This window comes from Cryptotermes secundus, unplaced genomic scaffold (genome assembly GCF_002891405.2).
Source record: "Cryptotermes secundus unplaced genomic scaffold, Csec_1.0 scaffold782, whole genome shotgun sequence".
In the NCBI taxonomy this organism is placed as follows: Eukaryota; Metazoa; Arthropoda; class Insecta; order Blattodea; family Kalotermitidae; genus Cryptotermes; species Cryptotermes secundus.
Window position 1 is genome coordinate 189058 of NW_019739973.1, and position 14102 is coordinate 203159.

A 14102-nucleotide genomic window follows, 5' to 3' on the forward strand; every position below is an offset into this window, starting at 1 on the left:
CGCAACCCCTTTTAATTTTAGGAACTTGAGTCTGATGTCTTGGGTCATGCCCTCTACTAAATTTACAGCACGTCAAGAGGTTGACCTGCTTCCTCAAAGAAAAAATGTTATATCTACCCTTGCCATTCCATAAATTAGTGGGGTCCTGGAGTGTTTCGTCTGGAACCTATCCTTCAACAGCAGCTGGTGTAATCTGATCTGCGTGAGGGTTCATGTCTCGGGACATTGGTCTGAAAGTTTAGTTTTAGATAGGTTTTAAGAAGAAGAGGAAAGTTGAAGGGTGCATTTTGTCTGGGTTGGGGCTACGAGAAGGCTGGCCAGGCTTACGTCCACCAGCGCTTGTATGTAATATACACTAAGAATCAATAAATCCTCTATTATCTGTAGTGAGTATTTGCTCTTTGTGGTTGGAATACCCGCTCCAGCAGCCAACTGACCATCACCATCACTGAATTATTACGCTACCGCTCGGCCAACATAATTCAGTCGACCCGCCACCATCTTGGGTCACGACAGAGGAGAGAAAAATCTGGTGTCAGGTGTGGGGTTGCAAATCTGTGAAATGAAAGAATTCTGCGTGTAGTTGCAAATTTGTGAAGTGTGAGAATTCTATGTGTAGTTGCAAATTTGTGAAGTGTAAGAATTCTACGTGTAGTTGCAAATCGGTGAAGTGAAAGAATTCTGCAGATTTTAACCAATACAGATAGAGGAAAAACCCTTTGAGCACGACCAGCAAGATGACCGGTAGCGACCAAGCGCGCTATCGACATTAGCAGAGTGGAGGACTGGCAACTGGTGTACGTGATTAAGAGAGTGGGCCATTCCCGAAGGAAGTCATCACCAGGACGATTTCCGACGCGAGGACGCCGGTTTACGACGCTTCCAAGAAGGCGTCTATCCGACGAAGGTGGTTTCCCATTGCTGTGCGGTACCAGGGCGATTCCAAGAACGGGACGTCATTCCAGGACGCGGGCAAATAGGTGCCTGTCCGGTGGAGGTACTGAGCTGTTGTAGACGTGACGCCGTTAGACTGGCCAATAGTCGGCATCCGAGTCTGCGTTGCCAGAGGGTGTGTCCAGCTTCGCTTGAGAGGCAAGCGAGGCGTGAAGACAACCATTGGAGGCGGGAGCAATCTAGTGCACAAGGTAAGTCACTCTTGCTCACCTGTTCCTCCTGTCCACGTCTGTATATCTGAAAAAAAAAATGGCTGACGAATATATAAGTGTCAGTGATGCTTTCAAATTGGTAGCTGAACCGTTTAGCGGCGACAAACGCAAATTGAAAGAGTTTTGCGAAAACGTCGATGCAGCTTTTGGGCTAATTAACCCAGATAAATATGATTTATTTTACAAGTATGTACGCACGCGTATAACAGGCGAGGCGAAGGCAAAATTACTTGTTCGGCAAGATGCCGATGATTGGGCTAGTGTTAAGGCCATTTTGAAGGAGCATTATGCTACTAGGAGAACATTAGATTTTTACGCTTGCGCCATGTTCAATGCCCGACAAGCCAAACATGAAACAGTAGCTGCATGGTGCAGTAGGCTTGACCAATTGGGTTCAGATTTCAGAGACGCGGCTATAGAAGGCGCGTCTTCATCTGAAATGTGCGGTATCACAAAGTTGGTATCACAGTTAGGAAAGGCATGTTTCATACAGGGGCTAGCGAATGAACGAATACAGACCGTAGTTCGTGCTAGGAACCCTACACATATTACAGAAGCCGCTGAGATAGGTACTGAGGAAGAAAGCGCATTACTTTCTGCTAAAGAAAAGGTACATAGCGTATCTCAGTACAATGACCGAAGTAAGGATGTGCGTTGCAATAACTGCCGACGTTTCGGTCATAGGGAATCACAATGCTTCCTGACTGGCAGATCGAAAGAGGTGAAAGTGGCAGCTCCTGCAGAGAAAGTTTGTAATTTTTGTAATATGCCAGGTCATGTCGCATATACATGTTGGAAAAAGAAAAAGCGACATGGAAACTTTTCTGGAAATGAAAACCGCAGAGCTAGAGAACGCGCAGATGGGAAGTTTGCGATAGTAGCGGGAAACAAACGGAATGTGTTTGCCAAGACAAACAGTTGCCGTGAGTTTCCAGACGCCGATAATCTAACTGACTTAGGTTCAGATATGTATGTTAATTTAGCCAAACCACGACCACGGTCGGCCGTTGGTTGTGATCCGCCTTGTCGAAGGTCGACTGAAGGCCGGGAAGAGGAGCTCGTCCTCGGGGCTATGAGTGGCAGCTATGCCGATCAGAATGTCAGTAGATTAGACGAAAAGAAACGGAAATTTGTAGATGTTAGTAATTCCGCCAGCACTGAGAGTGCCTGTGGTAAAACCAGTGCATCGAAGGGAGTTTTCAACTCCGAAGGTGAGGATTTACGGGTCAAAACGACCTCACGTGAAATGCGCGTGAACAGCGATAGCGAACGGGTTTGCGCCACAGGGTGTGAAACTGAGGAAAACCATGATGGTAGTATTCTCATTACCGTGGCTGGCATAGATCAACCATTGAGGATGTTAGTCGACACGGGGGCACAAATATCCGTGATAAAGCGAGGGTTGATACCAGATGATGTTCCCATTCATACAGATAAGCAATATGAAATTGCCGGAATAACAGTAGGTTCGATTAACACACTTGGGAGCGTGAACTTAACCCTCCATGATCGCACGTATAAATTCCAGGTAGCGCCTGAGGAAATACAGTTGACAGAAGATGGCTTAATAGGCCGAGATATCCTGAAGGATTCGGTAATCAACAACAGGGAAGGATATGTGGATATTAACGGGCACCGTTATAACTTTTGTCGGAGAAACGACGAGCCTATCATTTTGAAACCGCGAACGGAGACAATCGCAGCGGTTACAGTTGACTTGGATACCGGACTAGGAATTGTGGATAAACAAGAAATTTATCCAGGTGTGTATGTAGCCAGTTCCCTGTCGCAAGTCAACAGAAATAAGGCTATAGTGAGCATTCTGAATTCCACAGAGGAAGCCATGGAGATAAGGGATTTGACGCTCACTGCCACGAAGTGGAGTGAACAAATCAGTGTGCGAAAAATCAATTCCCAAATTCATGATAATAACGAAAGTGTGTTATCTCGCAAGAAACGGGTCAGAGAACTAATTAGGACAGACCACATGGCAGAGAGTAACAAGAAATCTATTCTGGAAATCTGCGAGGATTTCCATGATATCTTTTACTTGGAAGGGGATAAACTGTCGCACACTGACCTAATTAAACATTCAATTCCCACTCCAGCCTTGGATGAAAACAGAGCGATAAACGTTCGCCCTTACCGATTACCGGAAGCTCACAAGGAGGAAGTAAATAGGCAGATTAACAAGTTATTGGATGACGGAATTATAGCGCCCTCCAGAAGCGCTTTCAATAGCCCATTGTTGTTAGTGCCGAAAAAGGCAGATGCCTCAGGAAAGGTAAAATGGCGCGTAGTGATTGATTTCAGGAAACTGAATGAATGGACAGTCGGAGATGCTTACCCGCTGCCGAACATCACTGATATTTTGGATCAGCTGGGTAAAGCAAAATATTTCTCTACAGTTGACCTTGCCTCGGGGTATTATCAGGTTGAACTAGCAGAGAAGGACCGCGCGAAAACTGCTTTCAGTACACCCGCGGGTCATTTTGAATTTGTTCGTCTCCCCATGGGCCTGAAATCCGCGCCGTCTACATTTCAATCTCTTATGAATTCCGTACTCGCCGGAATGAACGGATTAAGGTGTTTTTGCTATATGGATGATGTTATTATTACAGCAGATTCGCTGGAATCTCACAATGAGAGATTGAGGGAACTATTTCAGAGATTCCGCGAAAGCAAATTGAAGATTGAGCCATTCAAGTGTGAGTTCTTGAGGGCCGAGGTTCAATTCCTTGGTCACGTCGCCACTGACGAGGGGCTAAGGCCGGATCCTAGAAAGACGGAGGCAGTGCGAAACTTCCCCGAACCCAAGACAGTTAAAGAACTGAAGGGATTTTTAGGGCTCTCCTCGTATTACAGACGTTTCATTCACAACTACAGTAGGGTGGCAAAACCTCTGTATGAGTTATTGAAGAAGGACGCGGTATACGACTGGAAGGAACCACAGCAGAACGCCTTCCAGACTCTGAAAGAGCTGTTGGTTACGGCTCCTATCTTACAATACCCGGATTTTTCGCGACCGTTTATTATTACCGCCGATGCTTCAGGCGACGCCGCCGGTTGTGTACTGAGCCAGGGAGAAATAGGCAAAGACCTCCCGATAGCATATGCTAGCAGGACGTTTAATAAGTCCGAAAGAAATTATAGCACAACAGACCGAGAAATGGCCGCCATTATTTGGGCTGTAAAACAGTTTCGCCCATATGTATTAGGTAGACATTTCAACATTGTAACTGACCACAAGCCACTTAAATGGGTGTTCCATGTTAAGGATCCTAGTTCACGTTTATTAAGATGGCGAATTAAACTTGAAGAGTATGACTTCACGATACATTACCGGTCAGGTAAAACAATATCGCATGCCGATTTCTTGTCTCGCATACACAAAGCAGATGCTAGTGAGGGCGGTGACAAGGAAGCAGAATCGAGGGGTCAAAAGTTGGCAGGGTCCGCTACAAACGAAAAAAATGAGACAGTCGGTTCCGAATATTCTGGGAACTTTAGCGAACCCTCGGATTCCGAGAAAGAAAGTATTATAAGAGAATACCATGAATCTCTTATAGGTGGGCACACGGGAATCTCAAGAACATATGAACGGCTGAAACCCTACGTAAGTTGGCCAAATATGCGAAGGGACATAGAAAATTATGTAAGGAAATGTGCATCGTGCCAGAGGAATAAGCACACAGTTCCCTACACGAAGATGGCAATGGAGGTTACTGACACTCCGTATGCCCCTTTTGAAAAGATTAGCTTGGACTGCATGGGTCCCCTGCCTTTAACGGAACAAGGGAACAAGTACATTCTCACATGCCAGGACCAGCTATCCAAGTACCTGGTAGCCATTGCGCTTCCAAATCAAGAAGCCGTAACGATAGCGAGAGCGCTAGTCGACAATGTAATCACTGTGTTCGGATCGCCGGGTTCGATTCTCACAGACTGCGCCTCGAATTTCACCGGAGAAGTAATGCGGCACTTATGCAAACTTTTAAGAATTTCGAGAGTTAATACAACTCCATTTAGGCCTCAGAGCAATGGCAGTGTCGAAAGATCGCACGCAGTAATTACAGAATATCTGCGTCATTTTATATGCCACGAGCAGAATGATTGGGATACACTGTTGCCAACGGCAGCATTCGTTTATAATACGACTCCCCATACGAGCACTAAATACTGTCCATTCGAGTTGGTTTTCGGAGGAAAGCCTTCGATGCCAGGACTGCTACAACGCCGTCCCAGTTGCTCTAGCTACGACGAGAGAGAAGACTTCGTGAGCAGCTTAAAGGAGAGGCTACAGTACAGCCATGAGGTAGCGCGGAAGGCGCTACTAAACTCGAAGGAAGTGTCTAAAAGATATTATGACCAGAAGGAAAATACGGTTACGTTCCGCGAAGGTGATCTTGTACTTCTGCTACAGCAACATGTCAGACGAGGTCGCTCTAAGAAACTTTCTTCCCCGTGGATAGGACCGTACACCGTGGTCGAAGTCACAGGTGTAAATTGCGTATTACGTTCAGGTACAAAAAGACGAACCTTCAAAGTGCACAGCAACAGACTGAAGCTTTTCATTTAATTTCAGCTTGACATGCGACTCGAGACGCTGTTGATTTTGAGCGCGACGTGCGTCGCCGTCGTCGCAGTAGACTTCACAGTCAAGAACTATGAGGACACGCCCGGACTGTACTATGATCACATAGGTCAGGTGCAACTATACACTTCAGAATGGAAGCTTGTAACGTATGTAAACATATCGAAATTGGAGACGACTTACAATACGCTTGTAGATTTTGTCGCTCAGACTGGAGCAATGTGTAAAGAGTTGCCACCTGAAGCCATTTCTACCTGTCAGTCGGACCTGTCCCTGATGAATCAGAGCGTACTGAAAATTCATAGAACGCGGCGCATAATTTCCGAAATTACTAAGAATAAAGAGGAGGAGGTATTTCATTCCGATAATACGCATACACATGCTAAAAGAACTAAAAGAGGTGTTTTTAATTTTATTGGAACAGTTTCCAAAATTTTATTTGGTACTTTGTCAAGTGAAGACGCTGATTATTACCAAAACAAAATAAGCGAATTAGAGTCCGAGCAACTTTCAATGCTAAAGGTAGCCAAGGAACAAATGACTGTTGTGCGTTCCACATTGCAGACGGTAAATTACACATTAGTCGATATTGCAGCCAATGAACTGCAAATTAACGAGAACTCTAGAACAATGCAGAAACAAGTAAATGAAAACGTGGAGAAGACAAACCAAGCGTTTTCGCAAACCACTCTTTTGATTGCAACTAATCAACACATGATAATCATTGAACATTTAATTGGTCAGCTGAAGGAAGGGTATGACACGTTGTTATTTGCAATTATTTTTGCACAGAAAGGAATATTATCACCTCAAATAATCACCCCTGGAGATATTATAAGAGCCTTTCAGGATTCCCATTCGATCCTTCCACGTGACCTTTCCCTTCCTAACACTGCAAGAGTGGCTTACGAACATGTATTGATGAACATAATTGATATTGATGTGTTTCTAAATAACAATCTTTTGGGTTACGTCCTGAAGATACCCTTAGTGAACAGTGCTGTGTACCATTTGTACAAACTGATTCCATTTCCCACGAAAGTTAATAACAGTGAAAATATCTTCGTTTTCATTGAAAGTGAAAAGGACTTTCTCATGATAGATACATTGAAACAAGTGTATGTTAAACTGAATGAATTAGAATTAGATGAGTGTAAGGTTATTTCGCCAGACTGGCGTGTATGTAAACAGACATTCCCTGTAAAATCCACACATGTTCACCAGGAATGCGAGGTCAGGTTGTTAGAGCCCACTACAAGAATTCCGTTAGACTGCAAAAGGAAAATCATTTCTCTTGATGATGTAACCTGGTTACCCCTTACTCATAATAAGTGGATATTTGCCACGTCACACAAGGAAAGGGTGACAATTCTGTGTAACGATTTAGAACCCAGTGACATAATTCTACAAGGTACAGGTGTATTGTCAATGTTTGGCAGATGCGATGCCTTAGGGCTAAACACAAAATTACAGACCCAAATGAGTTTCACGAGTAACAGAACCGATAAGGATTTTATTCCCAGTGTAACACTGCATTATGATTGCTGTGAGCATTTAGGATCCAGAGTAAAGCTCGATACAATGAAATTCATACCTGACGTACCATTGAAAAATATTTTAGGTCATTCAAATGCGTTTAAATACGCTAGTCACTCTGTTGACCAGGTAGAACAATTAATAATTCAAAATGAAGCTGAACTGAACAGAGACCATAAAATTGATCATTTGAAATTCCTTTCCTACCTGGGAATAACAATTATGGTAGTCATGATGTTATTAATCTGTTGTTGTTTCTGTAAAAGGTGTAACTTTTTGAAAAGGTTTTTGGACGATGACTGTTGTGGCAGAATCTGTATACGCCAAACGGTCATAAATCAAAGAGAACTCAAATCATCAGATGAAAATATAACAGATAGATTTCTTGACCAGGAGACTCGCAGCCAGAGCCTGCGATCGCTCCCAGCTGCAACAAGCCTTGAGATGACAGAATTGGATCCAGTACCAACGGTAAGCACCCACTCAGGGGTGCGTAAGACTTGTAAACGTAGATGGTAGATTTATGTTTCTGTAATCTGTAGTATATATAGCCTATATTTGTGTTGGGAAACATTAGCACCTGTTTTTGCAAATGTTTCCATCTTAAGGGGGGAGGTGTTGCGGGGTTCGCAACCCTTTTTAAAATCTTTAATTTTAGGAACTTGAGTCTGATGTCTTGGGTCATGCCCCCTACTAAATTTACAGAACGTTAAGAGGTTGACCTGCTACCTCAACAAAAAATTGTTATATTTACCCTTGCCATTCCATAGATTAGGGGGGTCCTGGAGTGTTTCGTCTGGGACCTATCTTTTAACACCAGCTGGCGTAATCTGAGCTGCGTGAGGGTTCATGTCTCGAGACACTGGACTGAAAGTTTAGTTTTAGATAGGTTTTAAGAAAAAGAGGGAAGTTGAAGGGTGCATTTTGTCTGGGTTGGGGCTATGGGAAGGCTGGCCAGGCTTACGTCCACCAGCGCTTGTATGTAATATACACTAAGAATCAATAAATCCTCTATTATCTGTAGTGAGTATTTGCTCTTTGTGGTTGGAATACCCGCTCCAGCAGCCAACTGACCATCACCATCACTGAATTATTACGCTACCGCTCGGCCAACGTAATTCAGTCGACCCGCCACCATCTTGGGTCACGACACTGGCATGGATGATAAGCAGCATGATAACTGCAATTTTACTGACACTTGTCCATGTGCAACGCAGAGTTGCTCATCGGAATATCAGGGAAGTATAGATGGCATGCATATTTAGTTTTATTGCTTTTTGTAGTCATGGGATTTCTGACATCTGTGGAGGCATTCCAGAACTAACATTTCTTTGTCGGAAGCAAAGGTTATTATGTATATCATATGCCACATACCCCATTAGCAAGATTTAACAGATGTGATTGATTTAAGAAACAATTTTGGGTCATAAATTTTGAATGCTGTGACATGCAGGCCTCAAGGTGTTTAAGGAATGTTGGTGTAATCTTAAGTGGACAATAATTTGAAAAACGATTTGGCAAAAAGTTTGTTAAACCCAATGAAACTGACTAGTTACATGGATATTTTTAAAAACATCATCATAAAAAGATTTGGGGTCTTGTAAAGGTTAAACACATCTTCAGCATTAAATTGTTTAGTAAAAACTCTTACAATAAGAGATACTTTGTGTGTTTTTTATCGGTCAATCAGATTGCTCCTGGCCTTCGCCGTCACAGTCAGTTCTGTCTTCAGTCTTCTCAAGATCCTTTACCAAGATTTTTATTTTCTCCTGGACATGTATGTGTTTCGCAGTGGAGCCTCCTCTTTGATGAATGAGGGGTCAAGGGGTCAGTCTTTCCATGTAGGTGCTACATTTGTTACACCGTAGTTTCAGCACAAGTATATCCACAGTGTCTTGATCACTATGGACTCTGTGTGTCATTTGTCACTGCAGTGTACTAATTAACATTTATACAGGATATAGAAAGATTTCCTGTTGAGGAAGGTTGTGGTTTGCCATTCCGGGGTGCCCTTATTTGCCCTCAGTGTAGACCGCATAGAGAACTCTGCTTCCAACAGTTTCTCCATTGTTGCATGTTTACACATCCCTTGCCTAGCAGTGGCTGTTTCTCTGGCTCCCTCATTCCAGCTGTGAGGCCTCATGTTACGATGTACTTGAAGATGGTGATGCATGGTGGAGGCATTGGACTTTTATGAATGTTGTATAAATAAGACTGAAATAATTAATAAGTTAGTGCATCAGGATGCTTAAATACAATAGCTTTACTACTGTATGGGTGCTGGCTATTCTTATCTTCAGAGAAATTTATGGGCTTATTCATGCAATTGGACCTGCAAGCCTGTATGCTGGATTGGATGGGAGTGAGGATGTTGGGTTGTGGACATGAGTATACCATGATCTCAGTTGCATCCAGATCTGAACATACTTACCCAAAGAAAATGAAAACTCACTGTAAATTGTTTATAATTAGATCTGTGTGAAGCAGAATTGCTGTATTGAAAACTTTTTGAAAGGGTTATACCTTCTGGGATATGATGTGTAAGGTAAAGTAATGCCTCAGTCATGAAGCGATGAAAATGTTTTGGGGAGTGGAGGCAATAGCTCCTGCATTTATGACCTGAGCACTAGATGGAGGTGACTGGGTATCTTCAGATCCTGGCCTCATTATCCCTAGGGAAAGAGCCCAGTACCCAATGGATAGGAGGCTTTGTGGGCTGAAGAGCCAGTCTGGACGCTGTGGAGAAGAGAAAAATCTTTTGCCTCTGCTATGGATCAAACCCTGGCTGTCCAGCCTGTAGCCCATCATTATACTAACTGAGATGCCCTGGCACCTCTACAATATTGTTTGTTGAAAGCCAGCTGAAGGTTTAGAGGAACATGATGCCACCATCTTTAGGATTGGGGAAAAAACCTAGCATCTCTGCCTTCTGTCTGTTTTATGAAGATGGAAGCGACATATGCTTCTGAACCACTGGTTGATTTTCAGTAGACTGCATTGTGTTATGTCTCAGAAGGTATAACCACCATTGTGAGAACCCCAGATCATACTCTATCATACTCTTCCCCCCCCACTGTGTTTGTAATTCTTAGTAATTGTAGTTAGTCTGCTTTTCTTGTAGCAAGTAGTGAGTGTATAAGATAGCAGTTTGCTATTTACAAAATGTAACCAAACTTTCATTTGTATTTTCCAGAATCTGATCGCGGCATAACAAACTCAACAGGTCAGAGATATTTCAATGAGATACTTTCAGGAGTGGTGAGTGAAGTTCATCTTTCTCTAATATGGTATGCTACAGATAAGAATTTGTATATCTAAGATTCTAAAGGGTTCTGATTGTGGTGTATAACACTGGTGATTACTGGGTTTTTGAACTTTGCCCATCATCTGGTACTGTGAAGAGCACATTTCAGAAACTCAATCTGTTTGTGTCCTCAGGTTATTGAATGTACACAGGGTCAGTGACGTTAGGCAGATAGAAATACACATAGCTGAGCCGTTAGTACCTGATTCTAGCCGTTTTGAATTTGAAATTGCTATTAAGAAATTGAAAGGTATAAATCGCCAGGTTGTGATCAAATTCAGGCAGAACTTATTCAAGCAGGAGGTGAAATATTGCAGTCTGAGATCCATAAACTGATTAATTTTATTTGGAATATAGAAGAATTGCCTGATCAGTGGAAGGAATCTGTTATTTTACTAATTTACAGGAAGGATGATAAAACTGACTGTAGTAATTATTGTGGTAATCACTGCTATCAACTTCATACAAAATCTATTCAATATCCTTCTCTCAAGGTTAAGTACATACATAGATGAAATTATTGGGGATCATCAGTCTGGTTTTCGACATAACAGATCAACTGCTGATCAGATTTTTTGTGTTTGTCAGATATTGAATAAAAAACGGGAGTACAATGAGAGCATCGACTGTTCATAGACTACAAGAAGTTCTATGATTCATTTAGGAGGGAAGTATTGTACAGTATTCTGATAGAGTTTGGGGTACCCATGAAACTAGTTAGGCTGACTAAAATGTGTATAACTTAAACATATGGTAAAGTCCATATAGATAAACATTTGTGTGAAAATTTTCCTATCCAGATGGTCTAAAACAAGTAGATGCTTTATTGCTACTGCTTTTCAACTTTTGCTTTAGAATATGCCATTATGAAGGACCAGGAAAACCAGGTGAGACTGAAATTAAATGGAATATATTAGCTGCTGGTGTGTTCTGATGATGTGAATTTGCTTGGAGATAACAGATACCATAAAGAGAAACAGCAACTTTGACAGTAGTAAACGCTGTCTTGTCACCAGGATGCAGGGCAAAATTGTGACATAAAGTGTGTTTACAGATTCTTTAAAAATGTGGCAGAGCTCAGATATTTGGGAATGACAGTAAAAAAAAATAAACGTATCTCTTTTGCAGGCTGTGGGGGCCTAAAGGGTTGTGAGATGTTGAGGTACCCACATTCTCTAGACAGTCGGCTCATAGAAGGCAGTAAGGTTGTCAGCCTTATGCGCTGGCTGCCCTTTACCCCCAAGAATATTTCTGGTACTCATTTCTGTTAGAGGGTGAATTGACCCCAGGGCCATAGTACTGCTGGAAGGATTAGGTAAATTGAAAGAAAATCCAATGACGTTGGGATTTGATGCTGTGACCTTACAGCTTGTAGCATAGTGCCTCAACCAACTACACTGTGTGCCCCCTGCTAATGACAATAACGAAGCAAAATTTGATTCAAGGGGAAATTAAGAGGAGATTGGATTGGAGTAATACTTACTACCATTCAGTTAAGAACCTTTCGCCTGTGGTTCTGTGGACCTTGGTCTCTTGACATTAAGGAACATAGACTGAGGGTGTTTGAGAACAGTGCTGAGAATATTTTGACCAAAGAGAGATGAAATGACAGGAGATTTAAGAAGGCTTCACAATTTGTACTGTTTGCCAAGTGTAATTAAAATAATAAAGACATGGAGGAGGAGATGGGCAGGGCATGTAGCATGAATGGGAAAGATAAATGGATGTAGGATATTGGCAGGAAATCCAGAAGGAAAGAGATACTAGGAAGACAAAGATGTGGGTGGGTGGATAAAATTAAAATGGATTTTATATAGATAGCTTTGGGTGGTGTGGACTACATTGATCTGGCTCAGGACAGGGAACTTGTGAATATGGCAATGTACCTTGGGTTCTATAGAATATATGGATGTTCTTGAGTAGCTGCACCACTGGCGTCTTCTCAAAAAGGGCTCAGCTCCATGTAGTTAGTTTAGTTCCCCTCTTGGCAGCCCTGGAGTGGCATTGGTGAAGGGATGCTGTTGTATGTGATGATGGATGTTGATTTTCTGAGTTACCAAGGACCACACACTATATCTTGTTCTCCATTCCCCTCTTCAACTTTGTGACATGTAGGTCTCCCAGTGTGAAAGGTATGTCAAGACAGGAACGTCACCATGTTTTGTCTGAGTTTTAAAAAGTACGGAGCAGGGAGCTTGAATGTTATTACTTTAGATGATAATATGAAGAAGGGTAGTATCATATGGTTGCATAGTGACACTATTGGTACTTTAGCAGTAAAATTTGAGGTAAATAATGAACAATCACATAATCACTCTAAGGGATGTTTGAGGCTCCTGATCTGACATGGGGTGTTGCCTGTGCATCATCCGTCAGAATTGGGGAGAATCACAAGAAACCTTGGGATAGCCAGTGTCCCAGCTGAGATTCAAATGTGGTACCCAACAAACACAAGTAAAATTTTACCGTTTGCTCTCACAGGCCAAGGTTCTCTGTATGGCAGCTTTGTTATATTTTATATTTTAGCACTAAAATTTGAGGTAAATAATGAACAATCACATAATCACTCTAAGGGATGTTTGAGGCTCCTGATCTGACATGGGGTGTTGCCTGTGCATCATCCGTCAGAATTGGGGAGAATCACAAGAAACCTTGGGATAGCCAGTGTCCCAGCTGAGATTCAAATGTGGTACCCAACAAACACAAGTAAAATTTTACCGTTTGCTCTCACAGGCCAAGGTTCTATGTATGGCAGCTTTGTTATACCACCATTTTTTAATCTGTACCATCTGATTCCACATGACTGAAGAATACTGTGATATGACAACCAAAAGCCAAATAGTGAAGTCAGAATAGGTGTTCATTGCTAGGAAATGAGTTAACACGTTCCCTCAGCAACGAATACACAAGCAACAATCAAATAACTTATGTAGCTATGCAGCAGTGCTGTAAACACACCTTGTCAACAATGCATGGTCCATGCAAAGTGGTTATAAAATGAGTTCAGTTGAGAAGAGTTAGTCAAGTTTCGAAGTGCCAGCCTGCCAGGATATGAGCTTGGGAGCAGAGGACTTGAACTGAGTTGGCAGTTGCAGAATAGTGGTTAGAAAGGAATTATGCATGTACAATTTCAAATGATAGTGAGACTGTTGTAAATCTGTTGCCAGGATATGACTAGTGAAGACTGAGAACCCTAGTGCATGTGTAGATCAGCAATAGTGCTGTATTGCCTTTAGTTCTGTGTATAGTTGTGTATAAGTTGTCAATAAATCCAGTCATCCAATCTAAAACCCATCTATAAGCCATATGCAAACCTCGCTTAACGAGCATAATTCGTTCCAGAATCTTACTCCTAATGTGAAACGCTCGTTAAGCGAAACAATTTTTCCCATATAAATTAATGTAAAATACGATAATGTGTTCCATGCCAAAAAAGTACTCAAAAAGTGTTATGTATAAGGTTTATCCAAAGAAAATTATATATACATTGTTAAGGAGCATG

At 42.2% G+C, this 14102-nt stretch overlaps 1 protein-coding gene across 1 annotated transcript; it reads left to right on the top strand.

The window, feature by feature from the left end:
• Positions 1-455: 455 nt before the first annotated feature.
• On the top strand, positions 456-8343 carry LOC111872223. Its single transcript, XM_023865891.2, has 2 exons — positions 456-1145; positions 5752-8343. Exon 2 carries the CDS (start codon positions 5758-5760, stop codon positions 7813-7815), a length of 2058 nt encoding a protein of 685 aa, XP_023721659.1. The 5' UTR covers positions 456-1145; positions 5752-5757; the 3' UTR covers positions 7816-8343.
• Positions 8344-14102: the final 5759 nt, after the last annotated feature.